This window comes from Salmo salar, chromosome ssa11 (genome assembly GCF_905237065.1).
Source record: "Salmo salar chromosome ssa11, Ssal_v3.1, whole genome shotgun sequence".
NCBI lineage: Eukaryota > Metazoa > Chordata > Actinopteri > Salmoniformes > Salmonidae > Salmo > Salmo salar.
This window is the reverse complement of record NC_059452.1, coordinates 89,745,075-89,765,731: the sequence shown is the minus strand read 5'-3', so window position 1 is coordinate 89,765,731 and position 20,657 is coordinate 89,745,075. Positions and strand designations below refer to the sequence as shown.

Sequence of the window (20,657 nt, the reverse complement as noted above, 5' to 3'; positions counted from 1 at the left end):
AACAGAGCTGTCGTGTAATAACCTACTCACTAGAGCACTATATTCAGACCTGAGAATTCAACCCAGCTGGAGGAGAACATGGCCAGCGGCTGGTGGGCGTGGCTCGAATACCTTTTTGGTGAGTTTCCGAAAAAAAGAATCAAGTGCATTTCCAGACCCAATCACTCAGAGGAGCGCTCCCGCTGAATGCCAATTGCAGTTTGACAGTTTCAATTTCATGTGACAAGATGGACATTTATAATGAATGAACCTACATTCCTTCCACGCGACCAGACAGGCACAAATACAGAAGTATGTGCCAGGAGCACAGGACAAACACACACAAAAAAAGCATTCAAATCAATCTGTGTGAGTCAGTGTTAAAAAATTATGCTGCTTTGCTTTCATCCCTCCTGAATGATTAAATAGAGGACTTTGCTGCATCTGATAAGTGCATGCAATTGTCAGTGTTTCACCTCTAAATGCATATGACAGGTGAGATTAGACATTCTATCATCTTTAGTGTCCAGAGTAGGAAGTCCAAATGACATAGTCTCGCTGTGCTATTTGTGGACTAGGATTCTGGCTCTGAATGTAGAACTCATACAACCTCCTGGACTGTGATTTATATGGAAAAGGAAAACGGCATAAGAACATAGTGTTCTTAAGCATCTGCTAAAGCAGTCCATTTACTTCATCGTTACGACACTTCTGTAGGGTTCCTTTGTGTTATCACAAGGCAAGATGTTCAGTCCTTGACTAGGTAGTATCATGTCTTCCCATCTGGCTCCTTTTCTTCCTCCATGATAAATTTCATCAACTCTTCAATCAAGTTCCCAAGCAGAAGAAACCCAAGTCAACCATAACAATCAAGCAGACAAAGCATCAAAAAACTGAAATAACTAAAACACTCATTCATTGGCTAGACACACTCCAAAAGGCTTGCTTTCCTTTGTGGTCATCAGCAACAGCACCAGGACACAGTGCCCTTCGCTCCCGCTTAACAAGCACTACTGTCCAGCAGGAGCATGGGAAGTAGTTACCTAGTAGCCAACATCAATTTGACAGTCACAGTAAGTATAAGCATACAACACATGACGCAACAGTCCTCCCATCAATACTTCAAAAATAAAACGTCAGTTTTATAACTGAACATTTAAAATTGTGTAAAACTAACAGTGAAATACAACTCAAACGCATCCTCTGGCTTCAAAACAGAAGTCCAAACTCTTGCAGTACAGTAGTTGGCGTGGTAAGAAACAGCTAAAGACAGTAAACTATAGCAGAGTGCTTTCTATACACCCACTCCTTTTCATACACTGGTTGTCATATTGGGCTGCAGCTACCACATTCTCAGTTGAGATGAATTAACAAATCACAGCACATATTGGTGAGTACACTTCCTGCTTTTACTTCCCGCTTTGCACCTATGGGTACACCTCACAAATGGCCGCCGGTCCACCCATTATGCCATAATTTACTTGAATGCTGACGCCCGTTCTGCGTTTTGCTATTCGAATGGCCAATTACGGTCATCCAACATTTCATGACCGTCACAGCCAAGTTTGACTGAATGTGGATTACCTTTACTTGACTATATGCACTTGGCTGGATGAAGAATACCTACATGGATATGGGTTTGCCATGTTGTTTTTACCTACATATTGTTTTCAGATAAGTTGACACAATGAAGGCATTTAGAAGTAGTCGGACCCAACCTTTATCAAGACAGTGAGTAAAAGGACAGTCTTGACACTTACCATGAACAGACATAATTTGACCAGACAGGGAACAGTCTTAGTTTGTCAGAGACGTGATATTGTAATGCCAGGTAACGGCCATGGCCTGCTCGTTAACGGCTGTGACTTACTCTGTGACCTGCTCGGTAACGGTGTGCTCCACCTGCAGGCGGGAGTTGACCTCGATGAAGTAGTGCCTTCCATGCTTATCCACCAGGAACTCCACCGTGCCAGCATTCTCATAGCCCACCTGTACACACAGACAAATGCAATTAGATGCAAACCTCTTACTTCCTCACCTACCTGAGGACATGGAAAGATATTTGAAGAAATAAGTATGACTGGATTTCTTGGCAAATTCTCAGATTCTGAATTCTATTGGAAGAGCTTACAAGTTCTGTGTTTCAAAAGCTAAAATTCACTTCATACAATGAATAAAACGAAGTCTCTCACACACACACACACAGAATCCGTTTTTTTTTTTCTTCTTCCCACTACTACAGAAAACGAAATCTACTAAAAAGGGGAAACGACAAGACAGCTAATATCTACTAAAGACTGTGCGATATCCCATTGTGATTATAGTCATTTTTAGACAGCCTTACTAGAGCTCAGTCAAGGAGGAAGCAGGATTTAATATATCAGACCATTTCCCCCTCCACAGCGCTGCGGGGTGTCAAAATAGCACTAGCCAAATTCACTGAAATCTGAACCACTGAAATTCATCCCTTGCCCAAAACTATTCTCTGCCAGCTAGGCAGGCGCCCTCTCATTCATTCACCTACGTGAAGGTACATGCTCATGGCTTCGGCAGTTCATGTCACACACACGGGATAAGTGCTGTGTATGTACAGTGCCTTCAGAAAGTATCCACACGCCTTGATTTTTCCCAAGGTGTTACAGCCTGAATTTAAAATGTATTAAATTGAGATCATAGGTCACAGGCCTACACACATCACCCCCCCATAATGTCAAAGTAAAATGTTTAAATATATATATATATACACACACACATATATATATACACATATATATATACATACACACATTGGGTAAACAAAGAGGCTGAAATGTCTTCCGTCAATATGTATTCAACCCCTTTGCTACGGAAAGCCTAAATAAGTTCATGAGTAAACATTTGCTTAACAAGTCAAATAAAGTTCAAATGGGCTCACTGTGTGCAATAGTGTTTAACATGTTCGAATAACTACCTCAGCTCTGTATCAAGCACATAAGTTCACTCAGTTGAACAGTGAATTTCAAAACAAATATTCAACCAGAGAGGGTTTCCAATGCCTCGCAAAGGGCACCGACTGGTAAAAAAAGACATTCAATATCCCTTTGAGCATGGTGAAGTTATTAATTACACCATCCAAAGTGTATCAATACACCCAGTCACTACAAAGATGCAGGCGTCCTTGCCAACTCAGTTGCCGGAGAGGAAGGAAATCACTCAGGGATTTCACCATGAGGCCAATGGGGATTTTAAACCAGTTCCAGAGTTAAATGGCTGTGATAGGAGAAAACCGAGGATGGATAAGCATTGTACTTACCTAAATGACAGAGTGAAAATAAGGAAGCTTTAACAGAAAAAAATATTCCAAAACATGCATCCTGTTTCCAATACGGCACTAAAGTAAAATTGCAAAAAACAGACTACAACTTCATGGTGGTGACTGCATCATGTTATGGGTATGGTTGTCATCTGCAAGGATATGGGAATTTTTGGGGGGATAAAAAAAAAAAAAAAAAAAAATGAGTACAGCTAAGCACAGGACAAAATCTGAGGAAAACCGCTTAAATCTTTACCAATGATAAACCACCAACTTGGAAGAGATTGAAGAATTTCTAAAATAATGTGCAAATATTGTAAAATTCAGGTGTGGAAAGCTCTTAAATACCTAGCCAGAAAGCCTTAAAGCTGTAATCGTTGCAAAAGTAGATTCTAACATTTGACTCAGGGATGTGAAACACCATGTAAATTATATGTTTCTATATGTAATGTTCAATAAATTAAAACATTTCACTTTGTCATTATGGGGTATTGTGTAGATGTGTGAGAAAAAAAAAATGTAAGAGCAAAATATGGAATAAGGGGTATGAAAACTTTATTACAAACAATGTTTGGCAATAAAACTGTTCTTTTAAATGGAGTGCCACAGCAAATAGCATCAGTTATTTCAATCCAATTACAACCCCAGCCAGGGGGAGAGCTGCTTGCACCCATATATTACCCCCCCCAAAAAAAAAAATTGATTTTCTCACATTTGCATAGAACAGGCTGCATTCCATTATGGGCTTTGTTTGTATACTTATCCTCATCCTCTATGGCAGTGGTTCCCAAACTTTTTATAGTCCTGTACCCCTTCAAAACATTCAACCTCCAGCTGCATATCCCCTCCAGCACCAGGGTCAGCGCACTCTCAAATGTTTTTTTGCCATCATTGTAAGCCTGCGCCACAGTGTGAATTTGTCACTTCCCACGAGCCGGGTTGTGACAAAGGGCTCTTATAGGCACAAATAAATAATTTTGCTCTTTATTTAACCATCTTTACTTGTTCATCGAAAATTGTGAACAACTCAGTTTAATGAGAAAGGTGTGTTTGAAAGGATGCACAACTCTGCAATGTTGGGTTGTATTGGAGAGTCTCAAATCATTTTCCACACAGTCTGTGCCTGTATTTAGTTCATGCTAGTGAGGGCCGAGAATCCACTCTCACGTAGATACGTGGTTGCAAAGGGAATCATTGCCTTAACAGCGTGATTTGCCAAGGCAGGATACTCTGAGCGCAGCCCAATCCAGAAATCTGGCAGTGGCTTCTGATTAAATTCAATTTTCACATAACCTCTTGTTGCAATTTCGAAGAGGCTCTCGTTCAGATATCGGTAACAGGACTGGAGGCAGGGCATGAAAGGGATAACGACTCCAGTTGTTTATGTCATACATTTCGGGAAAGTACCTGCGTAATTGCGCACCCAACTCACTCAGGTGCATTGCTATATCACATATTGTATGATTTGTGTACAAATGAACTCAAGCTTAAGGACAATGATGGAAAGACCTGAATATTGTACTTGTTAATGCAGACAGAGAAGAGCTCCAACTTATTAAATCATAGCCTCAATTTTGTCCCACACATTGAATCTAGTTGCGGAGAGTTCTTGTAATCCTAGATTCAGCTCATTCAGGCGAGGAAAACATCACCCAGACCGGCCCGTTGTGTGAGAAACTCGTCATCAAGCGGACAGACAGGTGAAAATGATGCTCAGTAAAGGCTTGTCTCAATTCAAAAAAGCGTCAATATTTTGCCCCTTCATAACCAGTGCTGTATGTTGTAAAAGCTTTACATGGTCGATGCCCATATCATTGCATAGTGCAGAAAATACGAGAATTCAGGGGCCTTGCTTTAACAAAATGAACCATTTTCACTGTAGTGTCCAAAATGTATTTCAAGCTGTCAGGCATTCCCTTGGCAGCAAGAGTCTCTCGGTGGATGTTGCAGCGTACCCAAGTGGCATCGGGAGCAACTGATTGCACGCGCATTACCACTCCAATATGTCTCCCTATCATGGCTGTTGCACCATCAGTACAGATACCAACACATCTTGACCACCAAAGTCCATTTGATGTCACAAAGTTGTCCAGTACTTTAAAAAGATCCTCTCCTGTTGTCCTGGTTTCCAGAAGAGGATGTCTTCCTTAATTGACCCTCCAAAAACAAAGAACATATACCAGGAGCTGTGCCAGGCCCGCCAAGTCTGTTGATTCCTCCAGCTGTAATGCATAGAATTCACTGGCTTGTATGTGAAGCAGTAATTGTTTCAAAACATCATATTATTGGTCACATACACATGGTTAGCAGATAATGCGAGTGTAGTGAAATGCTTGTGCTTCCAGTTCCGACACTGCAGTAATATCTAACAAGTAATCTAACAATAACTACCGAATACACACAAATCTAAAGGTGAATGAAAATATGTACATATAAATATATGGATGAGCGGCATAGGCAAGGTGCAATAGATAGTATAAAACAGTATATACACATACACGAGTAATGAAAGACACGTAAACATTATTAAAGTGGCATTGTTTAAAGTGACTAGTGATCCCTTTATTAAATTGGCCAGTGAGCCTCTGAGGTAGTGATGGCTGTTTAGCAGTCTGATGGCCTTGAGATAGAAGCTGTTTTTCAGTCTCTCAGTCCCAGCTTTGATGCACCTGTACTGACCTCACCTTCTGGATGGTAGCGGGGTGAACAGGCCGTGTCTCGGTGGTTGTTGTCCTTGATGATCTTCTTGGCCTTCCTGTGACAGCGGGTGGTGTAGGTGTCATGGAGGGCAGGTAGTTTGCCCCCAGTGATGCATTGTGCAGACCACCCTCTGGAGAGCCTTGCGGTTGAGGACAGTGCAGTTGCCGTACCAGGCTGTGATATAGCCTGACAGGCTGCTCTCGATTGTGCATCTAAAAGTTTGTCAGGGTTTTGGGTGACAAGACACATTTCGTCAGCCGCCTGAGGTTGAAGAGGCGCTGTTGCACATTCACCACACTGTCTACATGTGTGGACCATTTCAGTTTGTCTGATGTGTACGCAGAGGAATTTAAAAATAAAAAATAAAAAAAAAAGTCTACCTTCTTCACTGCGGTCCCGTCGATGTGGATAGGGGGGTGCTCCCTCTGCTGTTTCCTGAAGTCCACGATCATCTCCTTTGTTTTGTTGACGTTGAGTGAGAGGTTGTTTTCCTGACACCACACTCCGAGGGTCCTCACCTCCTCCCTGTAGGCCGTCTTGTTGTTGGTAATCAAGCAAACTACTGTTGTGTCGTCTGCAAACTTGATTGAGTTGGAGGCGTGCATGGCCACGCAGTCGTGGGTGAACAGGGAGTACAGGAGGGGGCTGAGCACGCACCCTTGTGGGGCCCGTGTTGAGGGTCAGCGAAGTGGAGATGTTTCCTACCTTCACCACCTGGGGGCGGCCGTCAGAAAGTCTAGGACCCAATTGCACAGGGCGGGGTTGAGACCCAGGGCCTCCAGCTTGATGAGCTTGAAGGGTACTAAGCTCATAATTGAATGCTGAGCTGTAGTCAATGAAAAGCATTCTTACATAGGTATTCCTCTTGTCCAGATGGGATAAGGCCGTGTGCAGGCGATTGCATCGTCTGTGGACCTGAACATGAACGTGTTGTTTGATGAAGGCGTCGTCTGTATAGTTTTATTGGCCTTTTCCCCCAGCATTGTCCCAGCCATATCCACGGCAGCAGGAAGGAATTAAGTCCTCCACAATAGTATGGGGCTTGCCTGTCCTAGCCACTCACCATATAAGATGCTTCTAGCCCCTCCATATTAAAATGGTTGCTGTTATACATGCCCTACTACTCAAAAGTCATCTTAATTCTCAATGAAAAAACTCCAGTTGCTTATTTTTCTGATTGTTTTCCTTCTAAATGTCTGCGTAAGAGATAAGGTTTCATTGAGTTATGAGATAGTACTTTAGCACATAAACACACTGTGGCTGAGGAAAGGCACAACTCGCAATATACACTACCGTTCAAATGTTTGGGGTCACTTAGAAATGCCCTTGCTTTTGAAAAAAAAGAACATTTGTCCATTAAAATATCAAATTGATCATAAATATAGTGTAGACATTGTTAATGTTGTAAATGACTATTGTAGATGGAAACGGCAGATGTGTTATGGTTCATCTACAGACGCCCATTATCAGCAACCATCACGCCTGTGTTCCAATAGCACGTTGTGTTAGCAAATCAAAGTTTATCATTATAAAAGGCTAATTGATAATTAGTAAACCCTTTTGCAATTATGTTTGCACAGCTGAAAACATTTGTCCTGATTGAAGAAATACAACTGGCCTTCTTTAGACTAGTTGAATATCTGGAGCATCAGCATTTGTGGGTTCGATTAGAGGCTCAAAATGGCCCAGAAACAAATAACTTTCTTCTGAAACGCGTCAGTCCATTCTTGTTATGAAAAACGGACGGCTATTCCATGCGAGAAATTGCCAAGAAACTGATGATCTCGTACAAAGTTCTGTACTACTCCCTTCACAGAACAGCGCAAACTGGCTCTAACCAGAATAGAAAGAGGAGTGGGAGGCCCCGGTGCACAACTGAGCAAGAGGACAAGTACATTAGTGCCTAGTTTGAGAAACAGACCCCTCACAAGTCCTCAAATGGCAGCTTCGTTAAATAGTACCCGCAAAACACCAGTCTCAACGTCAACAGTGAAGAGGCAACTCCGGGACGCTGGCCTTCTAGGCAGAGTTGCAAAGAAAAAGCCATATCTCAGCCTGGCCAATAAAAAGAAAAGATTAAGATGGGCAAAAGAACAGACACTGACTAGAACGCGAGCATCCCAGAGTTGCCTCTTCAGAAATATTTTTTTATGTGAATCACATTTTTATTTGGCGTACCCCTGATGGCATTGCACAAAACCCAGTTTGGGAATACCTGCTCTACGGGATCGGTGTCCCTATACCGGGACGGCTGTTACTAACATGCGCTAACGTGACTAGAAATGACGTAAGTAACATCAACTTCCCAGGACAAAGACATGTCTTACATGTGCAGAACGTTTAGATTAACAAGAATTTAACTGCACCGTCCAATTTTCAGTAGCCATTTGTGAAAAAATACCATGCTATTGTTTGAGGTGAGTGCACAACAAACAAAATGTATCATACCACTTGGTTTGATACATTCACCTCTGAAGGTAAATAATGTACTTACATTCAGTAATCTTGCTCTGATTGGTCATCCTGAGGGTCCCAGAGATAAAATGTAGCATAGTTTTGTTTGATAAAATACATTATTTTATTCAAATGAAGGAACTGGGATCTGTTTGCTGTTCCTTCTGTTTCTGGAGGAGAGGGGACGAGACCAGGGGGGGGAACGAGACCCTGGAGCGTGGACGAGACCGATGGGGCGTGGTAGACGCCGGCAGATAGGAACACTTGGCTTCCATCACCAATGACAGGTACTGTACATGCAAGCACAACAATTCAGAAACTAAGGCAATCTGCTGTGTTTAATATGTCAATGCTGGCTGAGTTGAGAACAAAGATACAAGGCTTTCAGTTGGAGAGAGTGCATTTGTACTGGGGGTGTAAAATGAATTAAATGAGCATGTGGGCTAGAAGAGAAAAGAATGAAAGTAGGAGACCGTATCAAGGCTGTGACCACACCCCTACATGTTCTTAAGAGGCTCTGGGTAGAGCGGTCACCATGGAAACCAGACAAAAATATATTACACAAACTAGTTTTGACAGAGATGTCTTTTCATTAGCAATTTCAGTTATTCAAGTTTTATTTTCTGACCTTATCAAAACTCCCGGTGGCAACTTTGTAATTGAATAACAACCATTTCTGGGTTGGGAGTAAAAACACTTATCCACCAACCATCAGCCCACAATCACATCAAAATGTTGATTTGTTACTGCATAAAAATCCTTCTTTAACCCGTCAATAAGGGATCATAGCTCTCACCTGGTCAGTCTTATGGAAAGAGCAGGTGTTTTCATAATGTTTTGCACACCCAGTGTACACTGGATGTTCAATTCAGATACAAGAGTGATCGCTATAACCACGCCTTGACAAGCACGTGTATCAATATTCTAATGTATCATTGGAGGAATTTATTACCCTAGTATTCTAGAGAAAATAAATCCATTTCATATCTCAAATCCTAACTAAGTCTACCCAAAGCATGTTTCACACTGATATTTTGGTCCACAGCTTACTCCTGAGATAAAGGGCTGGAACACCCTCTTAATGAAGTTGTAATCAAGTTTCCTAAAATAACCGCAGATGATTAAAGCTTTAAATGACAGATCAAAGTGACCATAAAATGTACTCGGGTCTGGGGAAGGTGCTATATAAAAAGGTATATGGGTGAACATCCTCCTCAGATAAGGCATGGACTTCTCAGATGTGGGATATCCATAGATAATCATAGGATTATACAACAGGAGAATCATTGAGCATTAAAATGTACAATTCACTTATAGATAAGACCAAACTATTTCTAATGGAAAATTTGAACACCTCTTTGACATGACAAGCTGGACCCTTGTGGAAACGCATGCTGAAGGACTTCACATCTGATATTCAAGCAATGTGCTCATGTGGGAGGAGTCTTAGTGAACCACCACCGGCAGGGTTTTGTTTTCGTTAGGAGAGCAGGTTTCTAGAAGTGCATGCATAGCCAAATGTTCTCGTCGCCACGCCTCTTCATTCCTCACTGCCATATGATTGAACAGATGGAGAGGAATTCTGTCCCTCACTCACACCCAATTTCTTTCTCTCCCTCACAGAGACCAATGCTAGTGTAGTAATATTTTCCATTCTGTTAAACTATTGACAGAGCAGATGGTGTGGGAGACTGGTCACTGTAGTGTATGTCTGGGTACCAGGCTGGATGGACGAGTTCACGCAGTTCAACAGTGGCCGTTCCCAAATTGAAGGCCACATGCACACAGGTCTTTCTTCTCTCCCTCAAACATATCAAACTCGTCCCACCCCCTGCCATCCCGAAAACAGACAGCAAAAAAGGTAATACAAGCACATGCAAAATACAGCTAGCTCAAGGGTGCACATGACAGGCACACCAGATAGTGTACACAACGTCTAATAGCTTATCTCACACAGGATGGGAAATCGGTGGGATGCCACTAACACCAGTAACTGTTTTCAGATCAAAGTAATTGCTTCCACCTCAAGAAAACAAAAGTCAGCTTGATTGCAATCAGGAAATTCTTCAATTATGTGTTAGGATATTTTAGCACAGTGCTGAGCTATAGTTCAAATCAGAGTTTGATCATTTGTTCCATTGTATAACCCCCCCCCCAATTTGTCTGGTTGTTTCACATTGTCATAAGTCAAACAAACTAACATGCCTAAAAAAAACCACGTGTCTATGCAAGTCATCTGTTTATAGGACGAAATTGCTAACATTAAATACATCTATGATTATAATGAAACATCACTTGCGTGTCTCAATCTTCATTACTTTCGCTTTGGTCTTCCAACATGCTGGATGAAACAGCACAATAGCTGCCCTAACTGACTAGGCTATATATAGTAGCCCGACCCCCCATGCACTCAAATGTGCTGCTATAGGCCTACTCAGAATGCTTCAGAGATCTACTAGGCAGCACGCAGGTCATCAAATGCTTTCAGTCAAACAATCAATAATACTGCGCAACTGTTTTTCCCCCTGTGTTTGGTCCAGACTGCCATCTCACCTGCAGCGAACCGCACAACGGTACGAATTGAATCGGACCGAGACCACCCTTTTTGAGCGAAGCACCGTGCATTGTTTAGTGCGGATAGTATTCACACCAGTTCAAACCAAACGAACTAAGGGAGTAAACGCAATGGTGTGAAAGCCCCTTTACAGGTGATATTTATTGTGAGTGAGAGGCAGTCTCAGGAGTTTACTACTAGTGGCAGCCTCCTCTGGCCATCTGTGTTGTTGAATGCTGCCATCTAGTGTGCCAATTGGTAGCCTGCAGGTGGAATTTCTTTCCACTGCTTTAATTAGGCTCCAGTCCTTTACTTTGATCCTTTCTTCCTTCCCTGTAGGACACTTATGAATCGAAATGGCTCTTTCGGTCTCTAAATCCCTTTCTTAAACTGCAATATTCCTTTCCAGGTTTTCATCCTCCCACACGTCTCCATTGCCTATATGAGCACAACACAATGAGAGCACCCATTTTGAATGGCTCAGAGTAGCTTATAAACAAATATAAAACACATTGCGCTTTGAGGGCCTTTCTACAAAAAAATAAAGAAAATTGACATTTTTCATTATGAGCAGTTTTCAACAAAAGGCCAGAACGAACAAACTCAGGGTTTCTCAACTTTCATCCTTGATGTTTATGGGGTCATGTCTCTGAGAAGTGATTTTGCACAATAAAACGCCACTCAGTTCAAACAATGATCATCTGATATTCCATTCAAAACTGCAAATGCATACAGCTCAGCCATTTTAAAGGCAGCAGTGCCAAAACTCTAAACATTAAAAAAATGACAAAGGAATACAAGGTTTCAGCTCTACACTCCCTATTAAAAGAATGTATCATAAAGTGTGTGTGCGAGCGTGTGTGTGTGTTGCATCCTGTACCTGTCTGGCCAGGTTGACAGAGTCAGCGGTGAGTCTGTCCCGGAGGTGTGGGTCCAGTTGTACAGCTGGGGCGATCTCTACCACCTTCTGGTGCCTCCTCTGGATAGAGCAGTCCCTCTCATACAGGTGGATAACATTACCATACTTATCACCTGGGAGAGATGGGATGACAATGTGATTAGATCTACTGTATACAACCCTTTTAAAAGACTCAACAAAAACAGTCTAGCAAACAAACTCACCCAGGATCTGCACTTCAATGTGTCTGGGTTTTTCAATGAACTTCTCCACGAACAGAGCACCGTTTCCAAACGCCGCCAGGGCCTCAGAGTACGCACGCTGATAGTTCTCCTCCAGCTCCTACACACGTCCACCGACGGGGATCAATAGGTCAGCCAGCACATAGACAAAACACTCAGACTGGAGCATCTACTTAGGCACAGATATTTCTACTCACCTCGTACTCTTTGACCACCCTCATCCCCCTGCCCCCACCACCGTAGGCAGCCTTGAAGATAATGGGAAAGCCATAGGTGTTGGAGAACTCCTGGGCCTCCGATAGGCAAGTGATGGGACCGTCTGTCCCTGGTACAACTGGGACTCCTGGAAGCAAAACAAATCGAACAATATGAGCTTAACAGTACACAATGTCAGCTTATGTTTGATGATTTTGCTGAAAAAAATGATTTTAAAACATGAAACAAACATCCATCAGACAGTCCTGAACATGACAGTGAGTGAGTGGGTGTCCGGCCTACCTGCACGGATAGCGATGGATCGAGCCTCCACCTTGTCTCCCATCTTGCGCACCACGTCAGGGGAAGGGCCAATGAAGCGTACCCCAGCATCGACACATGCCTGAGCAAAGTCTGATCGCTCAGACAGGAAGCCATACCCAGGGTGGATTGCATCCACATCATTTTCCTGAGAAAAATAATAAAACAATGTGGAAAAAACATATAAAGGTGTGATCTTAAAGTGCAGTAACAGTTGGTTCAGAAAAGTTTCAAAAATACATATTCACATCTCTGACCTTAGCAACTTTGATGATGTCAGGGATGTCCAGGTAGGCAGCCACGGGCGGCAGGCCCTTCCCTATGAGGTAAGCCTCATCTGCCTTCTGCCTGTGCATCTGGCCGGTGTCTTGTTCAGAGTAGACAGCCACTGTCCGGATCCCCAGCTCAGTGCACGCCCGGAACACACGGATGGCAATCTCACCTACAAGTAGTCGGATTACTCAGCTGTGATCATGCAGTCTCAGGACAATAATCATGTGGTGAGAGGAAACTAGCTACAACACTTTGGCTGACATTTCAGTGTTTTAGTGGGAGAATTACCAGGGTGGGAGAATTGTTACTGTACCTCTATTGGCCACCATGACCTTTTTGATGGGCTTGTATTCCAGTGTCTGAGGGGAGTTGTGGGTGGAGCGGGACAGGCAGCATGCCCTCCTGACAGCCAGTAGCCCCAGGGCCGAACGCATACCTCCAACGTGCAGCAGCATCTACACAGAGGAAGGGTGTGGTTAAGGAGTAAACAGACAGCCCGTGCATGATGCAACAAAGGTCCTGACCAAGATACAGTAGTATGGAGACTGACTTAACAGCCAGTAAAAATATCAAACTTGTCAAGGAGATAAGATGCAGACCACTAACAGATAAAATAAGCCTAACACTTCCTTTTGCTTTACCTTGGAAGGAATATGGGAATACTAGATACCTGTAGAAATCAGTTGTCTAAAAACATTCGCGCCAAAAATATTTATTTTTTGCCTTAAGTGTGTACTTCACTGCATTTATACTTGAGATATCACATTTCAACAGTAAAAGTTATATAAAAAAATATATACAAAATAAAGTTGCTGGAGGACATCTTTAACCTCTATGACAGTACACTCTGACTCTCCATACCAAGTGACTAAACAAGGCATTCATGTGCATCCCAGAGGTCAGTGAAAAAAAACAACAGGAAGTGGAATTTAAAGACATAGTTTGGTAAACACTTCCCATCTGAACAAATAGTGACTGAACACAGCAGGGGTGGAAGCTCCATGGGACACAGATGGGAAAAGAGTAAAACACTCCAATTCAGAGGACCTGTAGAGGAGATCAATTAGGTAATGCTTGATTCATTAGAAAAGGCCAAGGGGAAATTAAAATCAGGTTTGAACTTGAACGTAACAAGAACTAAATAGAAAATTGTTGAATGTCCAACTGCCTCTAACACGCCACACAAATCAATCCAAACCCTTCAGAGTATCCGAAGAGTGTCGGCCTGTTGTGACAATATGAGACTGTATCGGAGGACCAGCAGCATTAGTGACCTCTTGTAACTCCAGCATAACACAAAGCTCAGTTTTCCATGGGCCGACCACCAGTTCCACAGATCAAGGAAATACCTAATCTGTATAAGTAGTAGTCACATGAACAGGCTAACTGATCAACACTAAGAGGTGGATATGGTTTGATACACCAGAACTCAATCCAAACAGTAAAAATGCTAGGCATAAACAGCAATGGCACATCCACTGCTGCATTAGCAGGAGCAAGAGACTGATAAGCCATATCATGGTCAGTACTTTGTGATCCCAAATATAAGACATCAAATGTAAAAGTCAGTATCATAAAGGCACTTCATTATAGCTGTACATGCACTGCACGTTGAAAACGAAACAGATTTGGCCCAAACCAAACAAAATACTGCCCAAGCGCACATTGCAATAACAGGTTCAAAGGTAAAAATTTAAAAAAAGGCAGTTTGCAGGAATGCTCTTTTGATGTCAGATTCCCTTGATAACAAATATTTGTTTTGCCACGTGGACAAACGATACCATTTATTATGAAATTCTCATGGCACTGTCATGTTGGCATTAGAATAAAACCAAACAATTGATAAGAAATCCCTAACCATTTTAACCCTAACCTAGTACATTACTGCAAGTGACAGCCTTAATTTATAACATCCTCAAATGCAGGTGAATGAACCAAAGACTTCACTATGTTCCCATTAATAGAAATGACTTGAAAATAAAGCACAAGGAAAGAGCAGAGGGGGCACAAAAAAGAAAAGGAGGCTAGTCTGAGGCTGAATGAATGGAAGTGGGGCAAATGAAACAGGATATTCTTGACGACATTCCTCTGGTCCAATCATTTGAGAGACATGTTAAAAGGCAGCTTATTGTAATACAGCCTAGTACATTCACAACTGTAATTTGACCTGTCAACCATTTCTACCCAGTATCCTCCTTACAGAAATGAGCTGCAAACATATTTCAATGTGTTCTGTATTCAGGCTGACAGGGTGTGTTTGCTTTATGGCTTAATGAGGGCTCTGGAGAAAGTCTGGCACCAAGGACCTCACAATCAGCAGACTGTCCTTGTTGAACAGCCTCTCCATTTTCATCTAGTGTCTTCTTTCCAGACAAGAGAAGTAGCCTAGCCCTCACATTGTAAAACATGATGTCTACTGTAATAAGTTGACTACCTAATGAGTTAATACTACACAGAGAACTTTGAGTTTCAGGGATTGATATTGAAGGTGTTGCCCTATTGCCTGGGGAAAGTAAATTGAGCAGTTGAGCTTGCGCTGAGGATGCCCGATTTGGGCAGGTAATTGAAAACTAAACTGCAAAGAATTCCAGTAGCCTAAACCTGACCTTTCTGGTTCATCCGGAGATAGATATCTATCAGCTCTGGGTCATCCTATTGTATTAGGTGAAAGACAATTTATGGCGGTCAAGCAAGTTTAGCTGGTTCTGAGATTTTTAGTGGTTACTGGAATTCTTAGCATTTTGGTTCTCAGTTTCCGATTCCTTCCCCATGTATAAGTGAAAAGCAGGCTATATGGCACATTTGTATGTAAATAGCTAATTTACTTTCGACCAAGTGATCATAATCGTCAGGCAACCAATTTTTTTTATTTTTTATAAATAATAAAAATTAAAAAAAGGACTCCCAACTTACCGATGGGCAAGTGCCTTTCAGAATGTAAAGTCAATCCCTGTGACAACCCAACCTACAGCATAGACCTAGGGCCCTAGTGACATTCCAAGGTTTCACTACTACCATTTCACTGTTCTTATCCAAATATTGCCAATATGTCACTCACATAAATACATGGGCCTAAACATGGCCATCAATACCCTGATGACTTAAATGGGCCACGACAGGCCGAACAAGGAGGTTGACATGTTCCATACAGTCTACATGTAGACAGGCTTAGTGTCTGTGCTGGTCTTTCCCACTACACAGACATACCAGAGTGGTGAGGCAATATACTACAACATGTTGGGGCAATGAATTGGTCTTAAAACCAGATGACTGAACACGCATAAAAACACTCAGTTCAACAAACACTGATGTGGCATATAGTAAATGGTTACCAGTTGGCTGATAGCCAACTAAGAAAAACAAAAGTTGTAGCCTGTTTAACACCATCATTACACAAGTTTAGTTTTATTCAATTTAGAGGCTGAATCCTAAAGATTCTGGAACACAGTAGCCAGGACCTAGGCTACTTGTGTTGATAGCACTGAATATAACCAGAGTGCAAGTGTAGCAAGTTGAGGTTGTTGGGTAAACAACCCCACCATGCAGTTATAAACATACATGAGATATGGAAGTGGTGTTGAAGAAACAAAGCCTCAACTTTATCAACTCATCTGGAACTGATAGGACATGCTCTTCACAACAAACACCAATCAACAATTCATTTTAGATTCTGGAAACATGGTGAGTAGGTTAAATGCATTTTATTTTCTTCACGATTTGCCCGCAATAATCTTTACAGTAACTACACAATTGTAGTACAAGGAGTCCATGTCATAGACTACCATTAAAAATAGGAGAATGACCTCTAACCTAAGAAGTATTGCAGGAAGCCTACCTTTGACAAGGTAGCTGGACAGATTTCTGCAATAACAACAATTCCTGCTCAATTAAGCAATACTTGCAGAAGAGACATTTTCAAACCTCAAAAGATCTAAGCTTGAGTGGAGTTCTATGACATGTTGCATAGATCCAGCTATATGAAAAGTGCACTTTCTTTAACCAAATCTGCATTCTGGATGTAAATTGTATGTTATAGAAGAGTCCACACTAATTTTTTTTTTTTGTTTAGAAAAATGTACCCCAACCAGCAATGGACTTCCTATTCTCATTTTGCAGTGCCAGGGAGTGGATAAAACAATAAAAGCTCCAAAAACACCCAAGTATCTCATTTTAGAACTACAACGCTCTCAGTAGTGATGCAGGTCTTTAGATGTTGTACACATTAAAATTGTGTGATTACTAACTTCAGCCGCAATGTTAAATACCATTTTGTGTGACTCAAGCCATACTTTTGAGTACTCATGCTACACAGAGAAGTATCACAAGTGGATAGGGGGGGAAAATAAATTAAAATCACTCGAATGGCACAAAATGGAATATAACATTGCAGATACCCCTCGGAATGACAATTTCACATGCAGGTCTTGTAGATGTATGACTATACTGAGAGCATTGCTGTTTCTAGAAGGATGTATTTAGGTGTTTTTGTGCATGTTTTATCCACACCCTGGCACTGCAGAAAAAGCAAAAATTTGTTGAAAGTTCAAGTAAAAAAAAAAACATTAAAATTTAAAAAAAAAAATTAAAATAAACAAATGAAAAATAAATCGCAAAAAAAGTGTCTCTTCTATAACATGCCATTTACATCCAAAATATAGATTTTAAAAAAAAGTTGAAATCTCTTTTAAAGGGATACTTCTAGATTTTGGCAATGAGGAAAGTGCAGTTTGAAGTTGCTAACTACCACAGACATAAAAATGTTATCCACTAGGTCATCCGACTCTGGGAAAGTAGATAAAGGACTTCATTGCTAAAATCCTCAAGTAGGCTGTTGAAGGGATTGATCAGCCAGAATCAAACTTAAGACAGTACATGCAAATACACTGCAGGTGGAAAACAAATAGGCTAGCACAAAGAGCATGCCATATTTGAACAGTCTCTTTCCCAGCGATGTGTTTAGTAAGCTGTAAGCCTGGGTAACTTGAACCTAGGCCTAAATGCCATTGGTAACCATGACATTCAAAAACCAAGTCTAGCAATGTTGCAGACTGAAAATGTAGGGACAGCTATAGTCCCTAAGATATTTTTGTATTGATGCAAACCTATGTCCCATCTGTTGCAAAAGTTACATAAAAAAATGTGAACTTACTCTACCCATTGTCAGCTGATTTCTGCCTGTGGAAATTTATCCACAAGAAAGTATTATTAAACCAACTTCAAAATGCAGGTGTCTGTGTGTGGCTATTATGACTTGTCACCTAAGGCACGTTACGTGCACAAGACAGAAGTAGCCTTCATGTAGGCATACTAACTGAAGTCTTGCAGATATTTACATGGTTTCGCACATGTGCCAGATGATAGAAATTTCAATGGCAGTAACAGCACACTATAAAGTTGGGTAAGTAATACTGTCCTTTGGCTATTTTTTTCAAATTTTGACCCGAATAAAGACAAAGCGCACAGACAACCGGCAGAGTAAGTAAAAATGTGATTTTGTTCAACAATCTGATTTGTAAGTAAACTTAGTGTTTGCAGTGCTTTATTTCAGATTAGAAACCGTGTGGTTAGAGCCCTGAATGGCTGAAAGCTGTGGTACATCAGACCATATACCACAGGTATGACAAACTTTTTTTTTTACTGCTCTAATTACGTTGGTAACCAGTTTATAATAACAATAAGGCATCTCGGGGGTTTGCGGTATATGGCCAATATATCACGGCCAAAGGCTGTATCCAGGCCCTCTGCGTTATGCACAAGAACAGCTCTTAGCCCTGGTATACTGGCCATATACCACACCCCCTCAGGACTTATTGCTTAAGTGTATACCAGAATGCTGGTATCACAGTCTGATTTATTAGGCATGGACAGCAGTTGGTAAGATATGAAAAAAGTAGAAACCATAAGGAAATGTCACAATAGATGGTTGGGACACTAATGCACAATAAAGGCTATGCCACCGCAGGATTCTTCAGACTGGTCCTGTATACCCAAGCCAAGGGTCTGGCCTGCACCTCGGACTTGTCTACACACCTCATGGGTCCCGAGGACAATAATTGAAAAACACTGCTAGGTCTATGTATCAGAATGAGTCAAAAGGAGTCCAAAAGTTACGCATTGTTACATGCTATAAACTAGATTTTATAAGAGAAACCTTTCCAGACATTCCCACAGATTCATTCATGTGCATGTTGTACCTGTCCAGACAGTTGCTGTTCCACTGAACTCTTGACCGATTCACCAGTGCTTGGTGTAACACCAAAGTCAAGGTTCTTCACTGATAGAGAGAACAAACAAATCAATCTCAATCAATGTTCTCACGTTTGACGTCCATTCGGAGTATTATTTGTCAGTCAGAAGATAGCGAATACGTGCATTACTAGTTTTTACTAGAGTCCAAAAGGGCATTGTCGCGGATAATTCTAAATGGCTAGCTATGTGGAAATGTCACCATCATTTGTGGGAGATGTCGGCTGCATTGTCCACTATTGCTCGGTGCTTAGTATACAGCCACCTCACAGCTAACTAACTTGCATGCAGAAAGGGCTACAGTAGCTGGCATAGCTAACTAGCTAGCTAGCCAACCAACTGTTAACTAGCTAGCAGCTCTGTACCTGCATGTAAAAACATAGTATGATGGATGGATAGATATTGGCCAACTACCACGGTATAAGCAACAAACAACAACAAAAAAATATATTTTTCTCTAAGACTTTGCAATGCAAAAATAAAAACTTACCTTTCGGTCTCAAGTCTACAGTAGAACGCGTGAATCACTGAGGCTTTAAAGTCTACCAGCTAACGTTCAGTGGCTATCTGACGTTAGCATGGGTGTTGGTGTGGCGCTTTTGACTGTCGCTGGCAGTGCGCTCTTCTCTTCAATCAGCGTAATTTGATCTAGCTGGTCTACCTCAGTGCATGTGGCTTTTACGATTTTTCTGTGCACCCTAGCTAACTGTCCTCCTTGATGGCTGAAGAAAGTCTGGTGTTACAATGAATGGCTTGCTGTCTATTGAAATAAGACATTTAAACCCATTCAGATGACTCGCCCACCCCTTGGCTACCTGCTATTGGTTAGCTTGTTCATTACGTCAATTTAGTTTCAAGGGGTGTATTCTTTCCACTGATTCTGTTGTAAAACGTTTCGCAAACGAAACGAAACGGGGAGAAACCTACCTGAATTTGTCCAATAGAAACTCTCCTTTAAGTTGAAAAACGAAACGTTTTGTAACTGTTTGTACTATTCGTAAAACCCAACGTCAATCAATACACACACACGCACCTGTTCAGCTATTGGTTGACGGGGTAGAGGAATTGTGCAAGGGGTTTATCATAAAACAGCCAGCTAATACCACACAGCACTGTGAAACACAAATGGTGACATTTTTAGAGTAATTACAACATTGCGCTGTTATTCATTCTACATTAAAAAAAGATGTACAGTGCATTCAGAAAGTTCTCAGACCCCTTCACGTATTGTACATTGTTTCATTACAGCCGTATTCTAAAATGGATTAAATATTATTTTTCCCCCATCAATCTTCACACAATACCCCATAATCGCGAAGCAAACACTTTTTTTACATTTTTTTTTGCAAATACCATATTTACATAAGCATTCACTCTTTACTCAGCACTTTGTTGAAGCACCTTTTGTAGCAATTACAGCCTTGAGTCTTCTTGGGTATGAAGCTACAAGCTTGGCACACCTGATTTGGGGAGTTTATTCCATTCTTCTCAGCAGATCTTCTC

The 20,657-nt window shown here is 41.5% G+C and overlaps 1 protein-coding gene across 2 annotated transcripts in view; it reads right to left on the bottom strand.

Annotated features, from left to right (window-relative positions):
• Window positions 1-19,948, bottom strand: part of LOC106563498 (pyruvate carboxylase, mitochondrial) — a 118,269-nt gene extending 98,321 nt beyond the window's left edge. Inside the window, exons 1-9 of one of the 2 annotated variants that reach the window (XM_014129149.2) lie at window positions 19,645-19,942; window positions 19,103-19,182; window positions 13,222-13,363; window positions 12,893-13,077; window positions 12,618-12,783; window positions 12,317-12,462; window positions 12,102-12,219; window positions 11,860-12,011; window positions 1,850-1,968 (exon numbers count right to left, since the gene is read on the bottom strand). In XM_014129149.2, the coding sequence (XP_013984624.1) occupies window positions 1,850-1,968; window positions 11,860-12,011; window positions 12,102-12,219; window positions 12,317-12,462; window positions 12,618-12,783; window positions 12,893-13,077; window positions 13,222-13,363 (1,028 nt within the window). In that variant the 5' untranslated portion in view covers window positions 19,103-19,182; window positions 19,645-19,942. Of the gene's footprint in view, window positions 1-1,849; window positions 1,969-11,859; window positions 12,012-12,101; window positions 12,220-12,316; window positions 12,463-12,617; window positions 12,784-12,892; window positions 13,078-13,221; window positions 13,364-19,102; window positions 19,183-19,644 lie in introns of both variants that reach the window. The other variant, XM_014129148.2, reaches the window with a different exon arrangement.
• Between the last annotated feature and the right edge of the window lie 709 nt (window positions 19,949-20,657).